At 34.2% G+C, this 17,194-nt stretch overlaps 1 protein-coding gene across 11 annotated transcripts in view; it reads right to left on the bottom strand.

The window, feature by feature from the left end:
• Positions 1 to 17,194, bottom strand: part of LOC143247116 (uncharacterized) — a 28,012-nt gene that overhangs the window by 4,572 nt on the left and 6,246 nt on the right. For 8 of the 11 annotated variants that reach the window (XM_076494614.1, XM_076494616.1, XM_076494621.1 and 5 more), the window contains 3 exons: positions 15,984 to 16,121; positions 10,736 to 14,084; positions 9,461 to 9,598 (listed from right to left, as the gene is read on the bottom strand). In XM_076494614.1, the coding sequence (XP_076350729.1) occupies positions 13,611 to 14,084; positions 15,984 to 16,121 (612 nt within the window). In that variant the 3' untranslated portion in view covers positions 9,461 to 9,598; positions 10,736 to 13,610. Of the gene's footprint in view, positions 1 to 9,460; positions 9,599 to 10,735; positions 14,085 to 15,983; positions 16,174 to 17,194 lie in introns of all 11 variants that reach the window. The other 3 variants (XM_076494618.1, XM_076494622.1, XM_076494623.1) reach the window with 2 other exon arrangements.

The raw sequence follows: 17,194 nt of genomic DNA, 5'->3' as shown, positions 1-17,194 counted from the left end.
TTAAAAGGGAAAGGATTATTGGAGTGAACACAGACTATGTCCAGGGTCTTTTTGTTTCCTTTCTTCAAGCATGTCAGATATGGGTGTGAGATAATAAAGAACTTTTTTTTAAATAGAGTTAATGCAGAAGAAATTCATAAAATTTTAAAGGGGCTAATTAGCTCATCAAGAGTGTCTCTTCCAGCCCCCAATTACAACCATCCCTTACTACTCATGTATTCATCCAATCTTTTATTAAACTCGGTTACATTTTCTGCCTACACCACCCTTGAAGACAGATAATTCCAAAAGCTAATCGAACTGTTTCAAAAGTAATACTGTCTAAACTGCCAGAAGGGGCCTGGTGGTTAAGGCACTCAACTCGTAATCTGAGGGTCATGGGTTCAAATCCTCATCACACCAAACATGCTCATTCTTTTAGCCATGGAGCCATATAATGTGATGGTCAATCTCACAATTTGTTGGTAAAAGAGTTGGCAGTGATGACTAGCTGTCTTTCCTCTCGTCTTGCACTGCTAAATTAGGGATGGCTAGTGCAGATAGCCCTCGTGGAGCTTTGCTCAAAATTCAAAATGAACCAAACTGCCAAAATTTTAATTTATGCACACTTGTCTGATTTTTTTCACTGCTAAACATAAGAGTTTGATATATGTATGTTATCAATATCTTAAATAATCTCAAACACCTAAATCAAATCCCCTCTGATCCTTCTTCTCTCCAGAGAAAACAAGTTTAAAGATATTAGTATCTCCTCAGTGGGCAATGCCATTATCCCAGGTATCAGCTGTAAGGGAAGTTTTAAACTAAGACTATACAGTGGTGAAGCCCAGGAAAACTAAATGCAAAAAAAATAAGAAACAGAGAAAAGTTTAGCATAGAAAATGAGTACAGGAATACTTATTAGACTTAATTGTTACTTTTGTAATGCCAGAACTATAAAAAATAGATGATTTTAGAGCACGAGTAGGAATGGAGGATTTTTATGTAATGAAAATAGCTGAAACATGATTAACACAAATGATTTTGATGGTGGAAATTTCTTTCAATTACAGGCAATTTAATACTGGTGGAGTGACTTTATATGTAAAATGTGAGTTAAATCCTGTTGAATTTAAGGATATTAATGATAATTGAAAGGAGAAAAGAGAAAAGGAATTTGTTACAGAAAACCAAATGATACTAGTAAGAAACTTTGTAATGAGATTAAGATTTCAGGTGTTAATGAAGTTATAATTATGGGTGGTTTTAATTTATGAACATAGATCAGGAAATACTAGAATCAAATCATGAGGGAAAAAGGGTTTTGGAAACTGCTCAAGATGACTTTCTTTACCAGTTAGTCTAGGAACTTGCTAGAATCTGTTGTTTTAGATTTAATGTTAACTTCAGGTATAGAAATGATCCAGAGGGTGGAAACTGGAAAACTTCTGGGTGAAAGCGATCATTACTTAGGTTCAATGTTTTGCTGCATATGGAGATAAGGAATAATAATTTTTGGTCACAAATTTCAAAAAAATCAAATTTTGAAGGGATTTAATAAGAATTGTTGGTTGTGAATTGGGCAACTGTGTTATTTGGAGACACTGAGCAGATGTGGATAAATGTTTTTAAATATTCAAGTTAAACATTCTTAATAGAAAGAAAAGAGTAGCTGCAATTAAAAACACCAGGTTGGCTCACAAAGAGTGTAAGAGATAAAATTAAAGAAAATCATCATAAATTTAAATAGACTGGTAAGACAAAAGATTTTGAAAGATCAATAAAATTAAACAAGAAATTAGGACATCAAAACGATGTATGAGAAGAATGTTGGCTGAAAATGTAAAACCCAAAAGCAAGGATTTCTTCAAATACATTAGGGGTAAATGAAATGTTAGGATAGGGTAGCAACCTTGAGATTTGATAAAGGAAGGTTAGTATATGATGATTACAGTGTGGCTGGAATATTAAATTTTGATTTTCCTTTGACTTTTACTAACAAAGATTTGAGTTAGATGGAACTGATATCAAACAAGATGACTATGTTAATTCTGAGCTGGTTAAGAAAGAATTGGGAAGTTTAAAGAAAAATCTGGACAAGATAATATTTCTCCAATGGTTTTGAATGAGGTTAAATATTAGATATGTTGCTAATAGTTTTTTGTCAGTCCTTGAATAGTGGGCAGGTACCGGAGGATTGGAAGTCAGCTAATATAACTTTCTTTTCAAGGGAGGTGATAAAAAATTGTCCCAGTGATTATAGAGCCATTAGTTTTACATCAGTAGTGGGAATAGTTTTGGAAAGTCTGATAAAAGATGCTTTGCAAAATTATTTCTCAAAGTTTTAAATTTTATTGGATAGTCAACATGGTTCTACCAAGGAAAAATCTTGTTTTACATATCTTTTGACAATCTTTGAAAAGTTTACTGCTAATGTAGATGATGGTAAGAGTGTAGATTTGGTGTATCTGGATTTTCAGAAAGCATTTGACAAGGTGCCACATGAAAGACATAAAAAATGATCTGTATAAATGTGGGGGATAAGTTAGCAAACTGGATAGAAGAGTGGTTGGATGGAATAAAGCAGAGGGTTGTTAAAATTGGAGTTTAATCAAACTGGGTTAATGTAACTACCATGTTTCTCTGAAAATAAGACAGGGCTTATATTAATTTTCACTCCAAAATATGACACTAGGGCTTATTTTCGGGGGATGTCTTATTTTGATATATTAAAAAAATGAAGTTACAAAGTAAAACTATTAAACTAACCATTTAAAATAAACTATTATTAAACTATTAAACTAACTGATTAATACTTAAACAAACTAATTAACTAACTATTAATCTAATTAATAAATTAATTTTTTTTTATTTCTTTCCTCTTCCTGCCACTCTTAACTAGGGCTTATTTTAAGGATAGGGCTTATATTAAAACTATCCCCAAAATCACACTAGGTCTTATTTTATGGGTAGGTCTTATTATCGGAGAAACCCGGTAGTAGGGTACCTCAGAATTGAGTCTTAGGATCTTTGCTCTTTTCATTTTACATCAGTGATCACAGATCAATAAATTAAATAAATTTAAAATAAAAATTTAAATAAATTAGAATCTTTAAAGTCTTGGGTGTTGGTAGCTGTGAAGAAGATGCTGCTGCTTTACAAAAGGATTTAGATCATTTAGTGAGTTGGGCAAATAAATTGCAAATAGGTTTTAATTATATTAGGTGAAGGATAATCCATGTGGGTTACTGTAATTTGAATTATATATAGAATTTGGATAGGAATAATCTTAATGGTGTTATGAAAGAAAGGGATCTTGTTATAATAGTTGATAAGTCTCTAACACCATCAAGCAGTGTGCTATTGCTAGTGGTTAATTGAAATGTTTAAGATTGTAAAGGGAATATATAATGTTGATAAATCAACGTTTTTTATATTTAACAGTGAGAACAGTAGAACGACAGGACACGAGTATAAACTTTTGGTAGGGTAGGAGTCATCTTCAACTGAGACAGTTTTATATTTAAAACATGGTAGTTGGTCTATGGAATGAATTGCCTTTGAATGTTGTGGAAGCAGTGCATTTTAGAAAAAGCTTGATGTGTTTGAATGATAAGGGATGGTATCATTAATCCTTTTTTGATTAAAAAAAAATGTATAAACAGTTTTTAGTTTAGAAGATGGAATAGCCAAGATGGGCCAATAGGTTGCATGTTATCATCCTTGTATCTATTCACTGAACCTTTTCCAACATTTCGGTGTTCTTCTTGAAGAAGAGAGCCTAAAACTGTACACAGACTCAAAATGAGGCCATACAAGTATTCTATACAGTGAAACAATAATATTCCTTGTCTTATAGTCCATATTTATATAGATGCTACTCAAAACTGTATTAGTCCTATTGCTAGCAACAGTATGTTTTTGAACATGACTTAAGTAATTTTTTTTATTACAACAAAATATTTTTCTTCAATGACAACAGTTAATATATTCTGCTTAATTACATTGTTACAGTAATTTGAATTGTGAAAATCTATTTTCACCACCTTATACTGTGGATAGTAAAACATCATTTGCCATGTATTGGCCAAATGCATCAAATGATCTCAATCTTCCTGTGAGTTTACAGCCTCTTTGATACAGTTAACTACCCAAAAAATCTTATTGTCATCTACAGATCTCAAAATTTTTTTAGTAATTTCAGAATAAGTATCATTAATATAAATCCTAAACATCAAAGGACCCAACACAAAGTCCTGAGGCAAACTGCTTATAACTGTGATTAAGCCAGATCTAACACCATTTATTACTGCTCTCTGCTTTCTACTCTCCAGCCAATTTTCTATCCAGTTTGATAACATTTCCCCACCCCCCACCTACAGATTTCATTTTTGTAACAAGTATTTTGTGAGGCAGCTTATCAAACACCTTCAGAAAAATCAAGGTAAGCCTAATCCACATATTTCCTTCATCACATCTTGCAGTAACATCCTCAAAGAATGTCAGAAGATTTGTTAAATAAGGTTTTCCCCTAGTGAAAAGACATTGGCTGTTTGACACACACACGTGTGTGTGTATATATATATATATATCAAAGTGCTTTAAGTGACTTTCATTGATTTTTTTTTAATCACACTCTCCAAAACCCTTCCAACCACTGATGTAAAACTAGCTGGCCTATACTTGCTTCAATGATGTTTATCATCTCCTTTAAATATTGGACTAACATTGGCTAAGGTCCAATATTCTAACATTCTTTCATTACTGAATGACCTATAAAAAATAATAGCTAGTGGTTCACAAATAAAATCTTTCAGTTTGTTTAAAACTCTACAATAAAAGTATCTGGTCCAGGGATTTATCAATTTTTGGATTTCACATCACAACTTTTCTCTTAAACTTTCAAAACATAAAATTATATCTTTTACATCAATATTTTCCCCATACATTGAGTGCTGTGATTGAGGTACAGTACTTGTAAAATATAATATTTTGTGAAAACTGAACAGAAGATAATATGTTTACCATCTCATACATGAATGTGGAGAGCTGAGCTCAGAAGATTAAGTTTTAAGAGGCCCAATCGCCATTCTGACATTTTGTTTACCCATCATATACCTAATAAAATTCCCAATTGTTTGATTTAACTCTATCTCAGCCAGTCCTCTTTTGTCTACAGTTTTTATCCTTTTAACCAGCTGCCTTGATTTCCTATAGTCTTCCAAGCTCTTGTTATTTCTAGTATGATTAAGTTTCTTGAATTTATTATGTTTATCCTTAATACTCTTACTAAACTGAACTGGTTTGTTCTTTTCCATATCCCCTTTTTTTTTCTGTAGGGAATATATATGTTCTAGATACTTATTAATTTTTCCCCTAAATGCTTCCCACATCTGTTCAAGATCCCCTTCCAACTCTTTAGTTCAGTCTACAGAAACCAGAACATGTTTCATTCCTTCAAAATTGGTTTTCCTGAAATTCTACATGTAGTAAAATCCCAAAACTAATAGTGCAATGGTTGCTTGTACTTAAATGTTTACCACCCACAACTCTATCATATTCAGGTTGGATGCTAACATTAAATCTAACATAACTTCCTCTCTTGTAGGTTCCATCACCAATTGGTGAATAAACATATCCTTCACAATTTCCAAAAACCTATCCCCCTCACTGTCAAACTCAAAATTTACCCAGTTAGTACCTATGAAATTAAATAAACATCTTTTTCAGCTACAATTCAGATCCCATTATATATTTCTTATTAACATATACATTCTGACCTGTGATCTATAATAAATCCCAATTACAAAACTTTTCCCATACATCCACTAATCCAAACTAACTCACCCTCAGTGCTATTTTCTTTAATATGCTCCAGCTCAACAGGATGCAATTCATTCTTCATATATAAAGCTACTACTACATTTTTTATTTTATTTTTTTCAATACTGTATCTTTAATAAACAATCTATGGCCTGGTATTTCAATAAAAATCTCTCACATCAAAATTGTTAAAATCCAACGAAGTCTTGGTTATATCCATAATATCAAAAGCCTCAATTTCCACAACTGTTTTGAATTTATCAATTTTATTTATAATACTCCTGATATTACAATAATAACAATTAATCATAGATTTAAAAATATGTTTTATGCCTGTTGTGCATGTTTTCCTGTCAATTATATTTCCTATTTTACTAATGTCATAGCCCTTACTTCTGTCTGGCCCAGCATGGCCAGGCGGGTTAAGGCATTCAACTCGTAATCTGAGGATTGCGGGTTCGAATCCCCGTCGCACCAAACATGCTCGCACTTTCAGCCGTGAGGGCGTTATAATGTGACAGTCAATCCCGCTATTCTTTGGTAAAAGAGTAGCCCAAGAGTTGGCAGTGGGCGGTGATGACTAGCTGCCTTCCCTCTAGTCTTACACTGCTAAATTAGGGACGGCTAGGACAGATAGCCCTCGAGTAGCTTTGTGCGAAATTAAAAAAACAACAACTTCTGTCTAGCCCTGGTTTAAATCTACCAGTACAGCTGAATTAATAGCCCTTGCGTGGATTAAGTGTAAGCCATCTTTTCCAAAAATATTACTGGGGTAGATAAATCTTTCTTTGTTTATACTAGTTACAAAACTTTGCTAAGATTTGATAAAATATATAAATAAATGTTTTAGAAACTTTTTAACTATTTCAGTGTTTCTCTGCCAATATTTACAGCACAAAAAAAAACAACGAAACTGGACATTAAGAGTGACCAATTTTTATTTAAGTGCACAGCACCGTAATGCACTATCCGTGTTCTGTCCTCTGTAACGAAGGATCGAACCCAAATTTAGCACTATAAACCCACAAGTTCCCACTAAATCATTGGTGATACATATTGTTTTGTAGAAAATGTTAGTAAAACTAAATGTATAAAATATTTATTTATAATTATCAAGATCAGTTCCAAATGAAAACATTATTAAGCTACTTAAGTTCATTTTTAATTAATACAACGTGTGGTTAAGATTTAAATACAATTTGTGATACGTTTTAAGAAAGTAAGGGTCGTAATCCGACGGTCGCGGATTCGAATCCCCGTCACATCAAACATGCCCTTTCAGCCGTATGGACGTTTAATGTAACGGTCAATCCCACTATTTGTTAGTAACAATTAAAAATGGTAAAAGAGTAGCCCAAGAGTTGGTGGTGGGTGGTGATGACTAGCTGATTTTCCCCCAAATTAGGGACGGCTAGCGCAGATAGCCCTCGTGTAGCTTTGCGCGAAATTCAAAAACAAACAAAACAAGAAATAATACAAGTCGACTAATAGTTATAGATAACTAAGTTAACCTTCCTTACAAGTATTACATTATTAGGGGCTGTTTTGATACGCGTGATATTTTTATAGATGTGAAATTTCTAAATTAAAATTTCATAGAAGAATATACTTTAGTTTATATAACTTCAATAACGATATTTTTTAGCGATCCATGCTTTTTAATTACAATGCCGAAAAAAGTATTAAATAGAAAGAGTAATGTTATCCTACACCTCAAATTTTTGCTTCTATTTCTTTAAAATAAATGGATGGAAAAGTTTGGACATTTCACAACACAGACTTCAAGACGATATAGTTTAAAGTTAAAACGACACAGTAAATTACTGAGTAAATGTTTCATTTATTTTGAGACAGTGGATAGTCTAATTTTCAAATATTTAAATCATTGTTTTATGTGACATCTCTGTTATTTAACGATACATTTGAAATGCTTTTTTTCTGTTCAAGTCACATAATACCTTCTTGTCAGTGGGAGTCACAATGCGGATAGAATTTTAAAATATTGAAAGGGTAAATCCCAATATCTTAGGTGGAGAGCCTGTCGCCAACCCGGTGGACATAGCACTAGCTAGTTTACGGTTTTAATATGTAATGTCAGTACAACGCTAACTGTACCATTCTAGAGCTTGGATGAAATTAGAAAATTATTACAAAAACGATGTTGTGACTTCACTTTTAACATCACACACCTTTATATGATACGTATTTATGGCAAAGCTGAGGTTGTAGCCAAATGAAGGGAAACCAGTCAGTTGGCAGCGTCCTACCTCCCGCGATAATGGTTCAACTATCACTCTTATATAGCCCCCACAGATTAAAGAGTGTGCGAGGAGGGGATATTTTGTGGTGTCTTACGGATTTTAACCTGGTTCACCACCACCTCCGAAATCCAGAGCTTTCCCACAGGGCCGTGCCATTAAGGCAAATGCGACGAAGGAGCTGGAGGACATTACAAAAGAAGCGTACCAGGACTGTTTCAACAAGTGGAAGCACCGTTGGGATAAGTGTGTGCGTTGGGGAGAAGAGTACTTTGAAGGGGTCCCAGACCTGTAACTTCTAAATAAAGTACATTTTGTTTTATGACGTCAGTCCGCGTATTTTTTTAACAGACCTCGTATACTAAAAGTCATGGGCCGAGGGTCGCGGGTTCGAATCCCCATCACACCAAACATGCTCGCCCTTTCAGCCGTGGGGACGTTATAATGAGACGGTTAATCCCACTATTCATTGGTAAAAGAGTAGCCCAAGAGTTGGCGGTGGGTGATGATGACTAGCTGCCTTCCCTCTAGTCTTACACTGCTAAACTAGGGACGGCTATCGCAGATAACCCTCGTGTAGATTTGCGCGAAATTCAAAAACAAACCCTGAACAAATACTGAGATTGTTCTCACAACACCATGTCCTGTAAAATAAGGATAACAAGTGCATTCTTTCTGGACATGTTAGATTCATGCCATTACACCTTTACAGTCATGTAAAAATCATGCTAGTACACTTTTACTGTTATGTCAGATTCATGTTAGTAAAGTTTTATACGCATGTCAAAATCATACTAGCTTACTCCTACTTTATGTCAAGGTCATGTCAGTGTAGTTTCACACCCATGTCAAAATCATGTTGGTACACTTTTATAGATACGTTAAAGTCCTCATATTATAGTTTCCATGCACGTGAAAGTTCTGTTACTACAACTCTTTCAAATGTGCTATTATATTATCCAAGACTGAAACATCTTACAGCTTTGGTGACGGTTAGCGCAGACAGCCTTCGTGTAGATTTGCGCGAAATTCAAAAACAAACATTGAACAAATATTGTCTTGTCTGTAGGTAATCGGTTAATTTGGTTTTAGTAAATACTTCAAATCGCTTTCCTAATGGAAAGAAAAACCTGTTTTACAACAATGATTAAATTTGAATTTTTGTCTTAGCCTTACTTCATGTTCCTTTCATTGCGTCAGAAAAGTTAGGACATAAGACATCCCTGTTGTTAATTGGCCAACGTCAGTCAATAACATTAGAAACGAGGTTTCTTTTGGTCTATTCACTGAACTTTACTTTAAAAAAACGAACAGACAAATATACTCTAAAAGTCGTGGAGCCATGCGTGTTTCTGGATATTCAGTTCTGTAATTTCTAACGATAGTTCTACGGTACTTACTGGTTTGTTCTATGGTCGTCATGCACGTGTCGTACGCTTGGTTATCCGGACAGGGCAGAAGATAATCATCTGTGCACAAACTATTGGCTTCTACTTTACACTGGTAACATTTCAGCCTGCCGGTTACAGCAGTCAGTGCTGCATTAGTAGAGAACAATAACAAATTACTTCCTTTTTTAAGGTACAGACTAACCTTTTAATCATTATTAAATCAATGTATGCTCATTGCCTTAAAATTTAAAAGTAAAATAATATCGAAAATACAGCAAGAAAAAAAAATATAAAGCATCTTCACTTGAGATGGTAATAACTACCGATTTTTGGACCTATATTTTGTAATAGAAAATAATCTATGAATCATCGTATTGTAATACCGCATTTAATGCAACAAGATGTTTATATATTACTGGTTGTTTTTTTCAACTATCATAGTATTCGTGTCGATAGTTTAATGGACTCTTTCACTTGAGATTAACTATTATAAACTTATAGTTTATTTCAAAACGTACTCTACCGTTATTCTGTTGTATCATAAAGTTATCTTAAATCTTAATATTATTCACACTGGAATATTTAATCCAATTTTTTTTAGTATAGAATAATTCTCAAAAATGAACAAAGGAATGAATATGCAATTGAATAGATGATATAAGTACAAGTATTACAGAGCTACATGATGGTGTATCTGTGCTCTGTCTAACGAAGTGAATCCAACCCTGGAACTTATCACTGAATGTCCCCAAAGGAATTTTTATGTGTGAAGATTTGTAAGTGTAATTTTGTACTAGTAGAAATATCTTTGATAGTACGTGACTTGCAACATATTTTATTGGACTTTACATAAAAGAACAAAATATATGTATAAACTAACACTGGATTACACCAAAATAAACACTAACAATGGGTAACTCATAGATAAGCACAAACACCTGATAACCCTTAGTAAATACCATTATTGGGTCATTCCTAGATAAATATTAGCACCGGGTGACCTTGATAAAACTCCATTATTTGGTTACTTACCTTGACTGTTTTTATCATCTAAATTAATTTTTCGGTTACAAACAAAGTTAACAAAAAAAAAAAAAAAACAGGATCGCGAGAATCAAGGATAAAAAAGGGTGTCGACTTTCTGATGTTTTTCTGTTTTTTTTTGTTTCCATCTCTAGCTTCTTTCTGTCCTCAAATGTAAATGAGCTCAGGCGACACGAAGCTTGGAATCATATCTTAACCTACAGAAGAGAAAGATTTTATGTAGTTTTGATCGTTACTTACTTGCGAAAGCAATCAAACAAACAAGGAGTATTCCAAGATGGACTGTAGACTTCATATTCCGTCCAGTCAGTGATGAAAATTGAAGTTATAATATTAGAGATAAGTAAAGACAGACTTTAGTGACTTTAGTCTCGCTGCGATGCAATGTTGGAACCGTACGAACAGGCCAAGCTCGTTGAATCTGCATTGACTGGAAAACGACGCATGCGTATTACTCTATCAGTTAACGGCGCTATCGTTGTTTCATTACAGCTATGCTTCTGTGCTTGAGAATAAGTTATAACTTCCGATCAGAGCATGCTATTTGCTTAAAGCTAAACTAAAAACCAACAAGGTCATTAGTATAATTGATTCAATATACTTTTCTCACATTTCTACTTATACAAATTTAAATGTTTTATTTCATCATTTGGGTACCCTCGCTATTATCAATATTTTCGGCCTGAAACCCAATAATATCTCACGAGATCTGACCAAAATAGAATATTTAGGTTAGTCCAAAGTACGTATACTAATCAGATAACACAAAACGATCATTATTATAAAATTAGATAGATTAAACTTTCCAATTAACTGTACAGAGAAATAATAGAGTATATCTTACTTACAAAGCATAAAACCACTAGCATTTAGTCCTCCACAGACATGCTCGCCCTTTCAGCCGTGGAGGCGTTATAATGTGAGATCAATCTCATTTCTCATTGATAAAAGAGTAACCCAAGAGTTGGTGGTGACTAGCAGCCCTCCCTTTAATTAATCACTTCTAAATTAGTGATAGGTAGCGCAGATAGCCCTTAACATTTTTTGTGTGTCATACACTAAATCTTATCTGTCACTACCCCAAACAATGCCCCACGAAATTAAAGTATAGACGTAAAATTTTTATCACTTTGTAGTGTTCTCTAAAATTTCTGAATTTGGATTCTGTTGGAGTTTCTACACAACTGAAGGAATTTAGTAGTGTCCTTCTCTCTGATTATGAAAAATCCGAATGAGTTTACTAGCTTTATCCACAAAATCTTGAAACAATGAAAATCATGAACAGTCATATAAACTCAAAATAATTATACCTTAATATGTTTTAAACAAGTGATAAAAGTGGAGATAGGACTATAAAAAATGGGGTTTCTGCAGTATCCTGGATTTAAACTAATACATAAAACTACTGTTTGCATTCATAGTTCCTGTTCACATTGAACCTTCAGAAATATTTATTAACTGCAATATAAAGTTGATTTAACCTTTTTATCCCATTCTGGCACGCTTTCTTTCAACCTGTTATTACGTCAGAGTTGTCAGTACGGACTAAAATATTAAATTAAAAGTTTAGTTTCTCGTACCATTTATCCACCATGTTGTCATCTCTTGATATTTAAAGCACCAAATAACCAGAGTTATTTCGGATAGGGGTCATTTCTTCATCAGTTAGTTGTCCCTTTTTTCATTACTTTATTCCCATAGTGTCAATAATCCACTTCGCCTCCCATCATGCAGCACTAATAATCTACACAAACATGTGGCCTGTACGATTTACAAGAAATGATATTTGCAGTGTATATTTTGGCACACGTGGCCCAGCCTGAATCCACATGTCCAATCATCATTATTCATCAGTTTCTTGATCCAGCATCAATCTTTTCCAAACATTTGTCTTTTTAATAATGAGAGCTTCGCTAAGTTAATAATGACAAACATGTTTTTAATTTAATAACGATGAAAGTAAAAAGCTAATTATAAGAAACATTTTCAAGTTAGTGAATATGAATATATATTTTTATAATAACTAACTAGATGGACTCTTGCTTCTCGTAAACTTTTTTTTTATTGAGATAGTTTGTATATAACTGCCCCAAGTTTATAAAATGTAAAACCAATGAGGATAACTTCTGATGGCCGTGCGGCGCGTCCCAATGGCTACGAGGTTAAACGTATTCTACCAAACGCCTTTAATACAAAAGACACTTATCTATTAAGACACACTAGGTCTAGCGACACTTTCAAAACCTCGGTATCGAGGGCAAGTATTAAAATTTAATGATACTGCTCCCACGTACCTACTCAATAGGCCCGATGGTTAGAGCGCTTGACTCTTAATCTCAGGGTCGCGGGTTCGAATCCCCGTCGTACCAAACATGCTTGTCCTTTCAGCCGTGGGGGCGTTATAAAGTTACCGTCAATCCCACTATTCGTTGGTAAAAGAGTAGTCCAAGAATAGGCGGTGAGTGATGATGACTAGCTGCCTTCCGTCTGGTTTTATACTGCTAAATTAGATACGGCTAGCGCAGATAGCCCTCGAATAGATTTGGGCGAAGTTCAAAAACAAACAAACAATACTATTCAATAGTTTGTCAGTACCTGTACTCACAGTTCTATTTTTTAAAAAATGAAGAAATTAATACACAATGTTCTAAAACGTAAACAATGCTCTAAGGAATGGTAAAACCATCACCTAAACATCTTTCCCTATCTATACCCTTACATTACTACGCACACACATGGTGACGCCGTCTTTAATTACCTACTACTAATTTGGTGTTTGCATAGTTTAAAATTAAAAAAGAAAAATTGTACATGTTCTTTAAATTACGCTTTACTCTTTTTTGATACGTTGATATTAGTTTTGGTGGACTCGGTTCGTACTTAACGAACAACAAATAAACTATCGAGAGGAGTGAAAACAGCTAAATAAAAAAATATTACTTTTTGCAAGAAAAAGTTTTATTCCATAAACGAACTTAAAATCCAAAATTGCAATATTCAACAACTGCTTAAGAAAGCTGACAGGATTAGTAAGCTTAACAAAAATCAGTTCCTCTTTTCCTGTTCTGTTATAAAAGAATGAAAATAATGAGGAAATAATTGCTAAATGCGTCCTCTAGCGGTCACTTGGCCATCCAAAGATTACCCATGGATTAAAACTCAAAAAGGTGTGTTGAGGTCCGTGTAAATCCGATGACAATTGTAGACGCTCAAATTGATGACTAGCTTGGTGTGGACGAGAATTACGTTGAGACTGGTAACTAGTCTGGTCTTGTGGCCGATGCGAGTCAGATTCAGGCTGGTGATTAGCTTGTTGTGGACGAGAATTAAACAGGTAACTATTCTGGTCTTGTGGCTGCAATGCAGCTTGTTCTGGACGGAGCTGTTGACGAAGAGATTGAAGTTTCGCTCCAATGTGTAATAGTTTTGAGAAGTCTCGAGGTATAGCGTTCAAGTAATAGTAATTGGAAGATTCCTTGCATTTCACTCTGTGCCACAAATCACAGTCTTGGATCTTCTGGTTGAAAACAGTGCCACTTGGGCACAAGAAACTTTCCATTCTAGTCTCTGTGTAACAGTAACGGTATACCTGGAACAGATTAAGTTTTCTGAGCCGATTTGGACAAATATACAATTATTATTATTATATAAACACACTATACCAGTAGTAAGAAGAATCCAATACATAATTTACACGCGACACCTTTGTGGCATATATCCGCAGGCTTAAAACGCTAAAAGTTGAGTTTCAGCTTCGATACCCGTTGGTAGGCAGAGCATAGATAGCCCATTGTGTGGCTTTGTGCTTAACAACAATCAAATCATTATTTAAAAAGTTTTTCGGAAACAATTCGATCTGCTAAATGTAATATTTTTTGGACTTAACTTTTGCTGCTTGACGACTACGTTTGAAGACCAATAACCATTTACACTTACCGGTTTCGAATGCAGGAGGTATGTTTGTAAAAAACTAAATACTTGAACATATGAGTACAGCTCAACTAACTTCATCGTTTAATGTTAATTTATGAACAGAAACGAAGCACTGCCCTCAAGTGTCTGTTTTTGAGAAGCTTGACTTTAGAAAAAGTTTTATTTCATTGTATTGTAATCGTTTAGTTCGTAGCGTAGAATATTTCTTTTCACTTATAATCCAGGAATTGAAGTTTTATCCCCGCAATGAACAGTGTGCAAATAGCCCATTGTGCAACTTTGCCCTAATAAACAAAGTCAATTAATCCTTTGTGATTGGTAACCCAACTTTTTGAAATATTTCCATGCATATACACGTAATTCAGTTTTGCAGAAACTATTGACAAGAAAGAGAAAAACAGTTCATAACATGTAAAGGTTGAATTCTGTCTAGACAAAATATTCGCCATCGACGTGGAATAATCTTAGTAGTTAGCGTACCGAATTGTGAACCTGTTACCGCAAAAACGCGCTCCGCATTTTGAGGATGTGGGTGCATTATAAGAGTGACGGTCAGATACCATTATTTCATTAGACAATAACAGCTTGAAACTAATTTTCCTTCTAATCCGTAAGTTTCAAAGTTAGGGATGGCTAGAGCAGTTAGGTCTTTAGTAGCTTATCGTTAATGTCTAAGAGAAACAAATATTTGCCGACGAAAACATCTCGTCTTTCTTGTAGAAAATAAGGAAACACGCGTACTGTTTGAAGAAAACTCACGTGCAGCGTGCTGGCTGAAAGCCAAGATTAGGTGGGTTTTATGGTGGATATAACCGCGAACCTCCACCATTGAATAAACCACTGGTGTTACTTTCCGTTATCAGGGCAGGAGTCAATCAATACCTTTATCCAGCGTTTCCGTGAGCCGTTTTAAATACACGCGCATGAAAAAGGTAATTTTCAAGAATGCATACTGTAGTATTCTACTATTCTATAGAAAGTATCTTAACAGTTATAATATTTTGGAATTTTCTCACTAAACTCACCCTAATTTATATATATAAGATTTATACTTAACACATACATTTAATAAGTCGCGCTGAATTAGGGAAATTATCAGATCAGTCAGACGCTAAGTGGGCGTGGTTCTTGACTTCTTAAAATTCTTTATAAACCTCACCCATGTCTTTGAGGTGGGTTAAAACTTGAGCTTTTCGTTATTTCATGGATCCAATGTTTGTATTTATAGTGGTAGAAATAGAACCCATAGTAGTAAAACCCTTAGTTTTGCTTGTACTTCCATATTTTCCTGAATTCGAACAAACTGTTTTTCTTTTGCTGTATGGATGAAAGTTTTGACTGAAGTAATAAACACACGAAAAATCAAGGAGGAGTCTCATTTAAGACAGATTTGTTTGTTTTTTCAGTACGCTAGATCCTATTGGTTCGTGCTAACTCCTATAAGTTTGTACTAGTTAGTGGTAAATCTTAATTAAATTGTTTGCGCTGTTCTTACTGAACATATCTTTTAACTGAAATTCTCCAACAAATAAGGTATTACATCCTAACATCTCACCTGGCATTGTGCATCGACGTCAGCATACAGGCCTTCGTACAAATGATCTCTGCACGAGAACGGTGTTTCAGGAACTTCTCTGTAATCAGGGTAATCAATCCCCGGATGTCCTCGTATGATCCTCACTTTACCACCCTGCTGGAGACCGATTAGATTACTAAATGATCCGGATATTGGATCTTGGGGAAATCTTAAAAAAACAACAACCTGTTTTATATAACGTTTAAAAAAATGCTTTACGTGACGATTACAATTTTACTAAAAAAGTTATAAAGTTACACCTGATAATTTATACTGTTATTAGTAAGTTGCACGTGATATTTTCTATTGTTATTAGCAAAGTTACATCATATATTTTTACTGTTACTATTAGTTTATACACAATATTTTTCCCCAACTACTTAAAACAGTGTTACTTTTTTTACGTGCAAAAAGAGTCAAATAAAATAGATTTTCTGTGCGATCAGTAACAACGAATTCACTGTAGTGATACTGACTAGATACAGTCATGACGATGCGAGATAACCTTATAATATGCAACGAATCAGTTTAAGTGCACATCTAGGCTCTCCGAAACAGAACATCTTTTTATACCAAAATCAAAATAAAGGAAGTATCGCTATAAAAATAAAAATACAGAAACAGTCAGTTAATCTCCGAATTTCTTTTTTCAAGAAATCAAGCACTAAAACATAATACGTTTTTTGTAGGTTCGACTCTTGAATATTCGTGCAAAGCTACACAGCTAATACTGTAATGATAAGCTAGAGGAAAAGCAGCTGGTTAACAATACTCACCGCCAACCTTTGAACTACTCTAATAATGAGATTAGAAAGTTACTCTTACAGAGTGTGATTCTCTCTTTTTTCTCCCTCTCTCTTTTTTTTTCGGCAACGGAACACGAACCGCCAAATTTATAAACGGACACGTTAACCACTAGGCAAGTACAGTGGTACACAATTTTTTTTAGTTAGTTGGTTTTATATGTCTGAAGAAGATGTACAGAAGAGAGTTGCACTGATTACGATCAAAGAAGAAAGGGAAAGTGTTTTAATTCTATGTAGTAAAGTAAAAGAGGTCAGAAATATAGAGGTCAAATAGTTTTACCTTGGTAATAAAAACAAAACCCAGCAGATCAAAGGTCGAGACAGAATTTAACGTTATACAAGTCAGCAGGTTAGGAGTCAAATAAATATAAATTTAAAATATTG

The sequence above is a fragment of the Tachypleus tridentatus genome, chromosome 3 (genome assembly GCF_004210375.1).
Source record: "Tachypleus tridentatus isolate NWPU-2018 chromosome 3, ASM421037v1, whole genome shotgun sequence".
NCBI classification, from domain to species: domain Eukaryota; kingdom Metazoa; phylum Arthropoda; class Merostomata; order Xiphosura; family Limulidae; genus Tachypleus; species Tachypleus tridentatus.
The sequence above is the reverse complement of the archived record's forward strand: the minus strand, read 5'-3'. Positions and strand labels throughout refer to the sequence as shown.